The following is a 6000-nucleotide window of genomic DNA, read 5'->3' as shown; positions in this document are numbered from 1 at the left end:
TTTTTGTACATATTTTCGCATTAGCTATTAGCATTACGCTCCCCATTTAAGTAGTAGCTTTAAGTGTTTTTTTTTACGAAATGCCAATTTAATGTGCGGCATGCTAATTTAAGACTTGTACATATACAGCTCGAGAAGTGAGGGAGTGTCTTACATTAAAAAAAAAAAAGAAATAACAGCATCAATGGTTGATAGCTAACTAAGCAATATGTTTGGCATGCACGCTGTATAACACGTGAGGTGTCAGTAAATCCGACTTAAGAGGATGCGCACTCGCGTTCGATTAAGTGAAGAGCAGCCAGACAGCAGCTGCATGCCATTCACTTTACGTAAGCTAGAGTCTACAATCACTAAACTAAAGAAGTATGTTTGTGATGATATGTATGACAAATGCATTACGCAATAAAAGCTAAGAGTGGCTACGCGTAAGTGTAATATAGTCGTATACAGACTTATATGAAGATTATATAACAGTAGAATGCAGCTGCCCAGTGGGAAAATGTAATGTATGGTAATCAATAAAAAAAAAATCAGTAAAACAGCCATTTTCACATTCGAAAATGCATTTTTTCCCTACGGCGATGTGCTATAAAAAATAAGGCGTTCAATTCAGCATTACCTAGTAATCAAGGAACGTAAGCCATTTAATATGCATTTTTTTTTTTAATTTTTTGGATACATTGAATGAATGCTGATTACATATTAAATAGTAGATGAATCTAAAACTTATAAGGAATATATTACATTATCTATCACGCTTGTAATGCATTACTACTTTTCCCACTGGGTGGTAGACTATTAGTATTTTGTAAGCAAGCGCTTGCCCGTTAGGTGCGTGGTGTCGAAAAAGGCCATAACGACCATAACGCGCCTAGCTGCATATGTACATACATATGAATGTATATATATACGTACATATTTATGTATAGTAGTATGTTGTTTGTATGTATACAGCGTGCATATGTATGCTTTTAGCCACCATAATAGTAAAGTAAACATTTTCGTATTGGCACTATCCAGAAGGAGTTATGAAATAATCATTAGCTGATCATCGAACGCATCTGGAATGAGTGAAGGAGGGGGCGTAGACTGGTAGTAGTTGCTGATGGCTGTTGGCTGATTGTGTACACAAGTGTTAATGCATTGATAGATGTACTTACACTGCCGGCAAAAAGTATTGGCACAGCAAATTTTTCACAATATATGCAACAATTTTTTTCTAATACTTTTCCGCCAATTTTTTATAAAAATATGGTTCATTCTACAACAAAAAACATAAAAATATAATTCCTAAACTTTGTGCAAAACTCACGAAAATTAAGCAAATTTTAATGCATATTTTCAAATTTTAATCAGAGTTTTTGGAATTTTTTGAGTATGCAGTTTTGCAGCCCATTAAATTCTAAAAATTTTAAAAATACAAGTTCGGAGTTAGTCAAAATTCGTATTGCTTTTTGAGAATTTTTTTGTTGAAAAAATTTAAAGAATGAAAAAATTTTACTGCGTGAAAAAAGATTTCCAAAAATCAACGGTAATTCGTAGCTACCTAAAACTTGTACTTTATTATAATCAAATTTTTCTAAAAAGTTGAAAATTTGCAAGAAAATTTGCTGAATTGAGTTTTGCACAACTATATTTTTATGTTTTTTGTTGTAGAATGAACCTTTTTTTTTATAAAAAATTGGCGGAAAATGATTAGAAAAAAACATTGTGGCACATATTGTGAAAACTTTGCTGTGCCAATACTTTTTGCCGGCAGTGTATGCACTTTTATTTGCAATTTGGCAACTGCGTAGTGAAGCTTAAAAAAGCTATTGCTAAATTCGAATTTGGAAACATGTTTGTTTTTCATTTCGTTGTTTTTTTATTTATTTATTTATTTTTTTTTGTTTTGGAGAAGTGGGAAATGATTGTAGTTACGATAAAATTGATAGTAATATCATTGTGTTGTAGACACTTTTGGCAGACATTACAGCAGGTTGTTAAATAATAAGCGTTTAGCACGTAGCGCCATCTCCTTTTATGCTCATCGTTTCGCAAGCCATTCGATGCGTGCATGTAGCGATCCTAAATTTTTGTATGACGCAACAAACAAGCCGAGATAATAATAAAGGCAAATTTTAGTGATGATATTAGTTTTTCGCACGCTAGCAAAATATGTATTTATGTGCAAATAAACATACATATGTACACCTACAATTTGTGGGTATGTACATACAGATGTAATAATATTTACGTTAGATGTGCAATCGCGAGCCTATTACCAATGCGAAGAAATTTTGAAAAACCAATAATCTCCTCTCACGCTTACCAGTTTATTGCATTATCCTACATTTGCCCATGTGAATAGGAATATGTGAATGTATTTACATTCACTTGAATGCGTGAAGTCGAAAGTGAATATCTATATGAATTAAAAATTAATTAGGCAACGACGCACAGTGGTATGAGAGTGGCAGATAGCCCAAGTTTCGAAATGTCTCGAAATAGTCAACTAAGTGGTTGGCTAGACTCTAGACATTCCTATTAATAACATGTAGGGCTTTTTACGGAGAAAAAGGGTGCAAGTAGTATTCAAAAATCACTCGATGTCGATGTTGTAAGAGTTCTATTTTTACGTATAAATTCGAACAGGCATTGTTTCATTGCATTTTCGAACTGGCTCCCGAGATAGGTCGATCTTCCACTCAGCAGACGATATGCTCTTCGCTTTCACCAGCCAGAATATGTGAAAAGTTTGTGGAGCTAGTATTTTACGTTTTAACGACTTTGGAATAAACTCTGTGCTCTGCCCATAAATCAGTTAAATTGATTACTAAAATACCCGACACAATTGTAATTAGTAAATTCATTAGTGAGAAAGAAATGTACACTAAACACTTTTTCTATGCTTCAGCTTATTTCAGGTTTTATAAGAATGTAACATCTCCACAGTAAGAGCACCTTCTCTATTCAAAAATGCTTAACAATAAAAAAATAATAATAAAAATTTCCCTACTTCGTACATTCCCGAGAAATGACATTTGCTACGCATTTTTCCACGAAACACCACTAATTCGAGTACTTATGCACAACAAAGTCTCACCTTCAATTCTGTTGAAAATAAATGAGACGCGAGCTTTCTAAAAATTTCACTTTTGAACTTGAAACCTTATAGTAGTAAACATACGGCACCTACTGGGCTGCATTTGAAGCGTTTTATTTTTGTTGTTTTTATTTAGGTTTTATTATATATTTTTTTCTCATACATACTTATATGTATGTATGTATAATTACACTTATTCATGGTTATTGTCTTTTTTCTTTATTTTGTGCTTGTCATCGCTTTTGTTTCAGCGTCTTTCACAATCCGAAGTTTTTTTATTTTTATTTTATAATTTTTTTTTTTTTGCTTGCCGGTCGCATTGTGCAGGTTTCAAGTTGCGCTCAGTCGCCAGCAAGTCGCTGCAATGGACAAACAAAATAAAAATAATACCCAATTTGCACTTCAAAATGCTGTAAAAAAAAGAAATTGATCTTGAAATGTAGTAAATGTGACACTCAAATGAGGGTCAAATTCAGAAAATTGTTTGCATATTTTCTTTTTACAAACTGCTTAATAAAATGGGTGAAAAAATGGCTGAAAATGTGCTGTAAAGAAAAGAACTTTACGTACATATATATTTTTAAATGCTAATATTTAAACGCAGCAACTATTTTTATTTAATTAGTAGCTTTGTTGCTTTTTTTCTCCTATTCTGTTTTTCGAATTTTTTCTTTTATCTTTTTAGCCTAAAATCTCTTACACACATACTCGTATACAAACTTGCAATCAACTTTCTAAATCTATAAGCAAATGCAACTTATTTTTTCTGGTATATGAGTAGCTTTAGTAGAAGAATCACCAAAGTAAAACCAGAAAATTTGTTAAAGCTCCATAAAAATGAAGTTCATTGCGTTTATAACTGAATCACATTTTATATGTATTTTTATATTTCAATAGCTTGCTTCTTTCAACTATGCATTTGCATATCCTTTTCACATAATTTGCCCATTCTCCACTCTTTCAAGTCCTTTCATTAATTTTATACATTTGCATTTAATCTTTATCTTTCAGGCTTACAAGCGCCAATCGAATTCGGTGAAAATTGCAAAAATCACTGCATTCACCATTATTGTGTCCTCGTTCATATTGGGCGCTTTCATTTTGGCCTCTTCATACTTGCAGGCCAAGGCCTCATGCGATCAGGTGCAGGCTCTCGACTCTGTATTGGAGAAGGAATTGATGTTGGAAACGCTGCAGCAAGTGAACAAAGTGAGTACTACATACATGCGTACATACATACATATGTATATTTAAACATGATATCGTTAATGAAATGAGGCCATGAGTGCCGGAGGAGCCTATCTACAAAGAAAAAAATTTTAGTAGTATGAGAAAGAAGGATCTATAAAAATTAAATGCGGTCTTTAAAAGGATAATAAAAGGACGTGCTTCAGGTTATTAACGTTTCGATTCTAGTAATGTACTTTAAGGTGCATCTCAACTTTTTTTAAATGTTAGTTAGGCTACTCTGGCCGTCATGGCCTCAAATATGGAAAGGCCCTAACTGATGTATTTTTCGTGGAATCGGCGCTGTCTTTAAAACAAGGTTGATCAACATTTTTTTTTTGTAACTTAGTGGAACAGCATTTTTAGGCTTCCAATCATATTATAGCCAAACTATTTGAACATACGTACTTGTTGCGATTGCAATTCGACTTTAGTAAATAAAATTCAATGGACTACAGAATTGCATATTCCAAATCTTTCTAAGATCACCAATTGTGTGAGATATAACCTCCATCTTTAGAGAATATAAGCTTCGAGACTTTTTTCGTTCCCACCTAGGCCAAGCTCGCCTAGAAATTCGACTGGTCGTAGTTTGCATCCATCTCTCGCTCGTGCGAGTATAGATAAATTCTCTTAAAAGCTGCTTGCAATCGGCGAAGGACATACCAATGCGTTCTTTACTCGGAAGAATCTGCTTGGTCGTACCCGCAAATGAGGTTTTGACTGTTCTGCTTAGCCATCTCTTGCAGAGATCGGCGGTAGTCCAGAACAATTTCTGACTTAATTGTGATGGAACTAACAGCTTTAATTGTTGTCTGGCTGTCAGTAAAGATGAGCACTCTTTACCTTTTGAAACAGTACGAAGTCCGTTTGCAGCCTCCATTATAGCCGAGAACTATGGTCTTTATAAAGAAAATAACTCAAATTAATTTATATAAAAAAAATCGTCAAACCTACGAATATAGGCATCTTCAACATCCTGTATACATATATATGTATATCACTTAATGCAAATAATTATCAGATTTTTAATTAATTTTTTCCGTGCCTATTCTCTGCTAGTGACTTCTAATCAAATATTTATCGTTCTAGAAATACCACATATGTACTTACATATGTATTATTCACTTATCTCAATGAAAAATTTAAATGTATAGAAAAATTCAATTAGCTATCTAATTGTTAATTGCAAATCTTCCAAACACGAATTGAATATTAAAATGTGCATTGAAAAGAATAAAGCTCATCACATTGCCTAGAATAGAGTGATTTGTTTTTTTATTATTTATACACTTTATACATACATACATACATATATTTCTAAAAGCGATATATGCATATAAAAACTAAATAAAGATGAATTTCATTTTCAATTTCAATTTTACTTTATAGGCAAGGAATGCTAAACATGCCATACAAATGCACACATGTTTATTTACGTATATGTACATTAAACTAATTTATAATTTTTTTCCTTGCAAAACGCCCCGATGCTATACATATTTGAAAGTCTATAAAGCAAAAATCTTTCGTTGCACTTAAATTACTGTACCGCCAATTTGCTTGCATAAAACTTAATTAAAATCGTAAGCAACAAAATTGCTTCAAGCATACGCCGGCAATTTATCCCACCGTGTCAGTTGACAGAAGAAAATGGCGCCACTACTTGATCCACTCCTGGTGCTCCA

At 33.0% G+C, this 6000-nt stretch overlaps 1 protein-coding gene across 2 annotated transcripts in view; it reads left to right on the top strand.

Annotated features, from left to right (window-relative positions):
- LOC118746670 (myb-like protein Q) overlaps window positions 1-6000 on the top strand; it is a 52049-nt gene that overhangs the window by 22334 nt on the left and 23715 nt on the right. For both annotated transcript variants that reach the window (XM_036480546.1, XM_036480545.1), the window contains one exon: window positions 4097-4294. In XM_036480546.1, the coding sequence (XP_036336439.1) occupies window positions 4097-4294 (198 nt within the window). The remainder of the gene's footprint in view (window positions 1-4096; window positions 4295-6000) is intronic.

This window comes from Rhagoletis pomonella, unplaced genomic scaffold, assembly GCF_013731165.1.
Source record: "Rhagoletis pomonella isolate Grant_MI unplaced genomic scaffold, Rhpom_1.0 Rhpom_scaffold_00011, whole genome shotgun sequence".
In the NCBI taxonomy this organism is placed as follows: domain Eukaryota; kingdom Metazoa; phylum Arthropoda; class Insecta; order Diptera; family Tephritidae; genus Rhagoletis; species Rhagoletis pomonella.
Note: the sequence above shows the minus strand (reverse complement) of the source record. Positions and strands in the feature narration are given on the sequence as shown.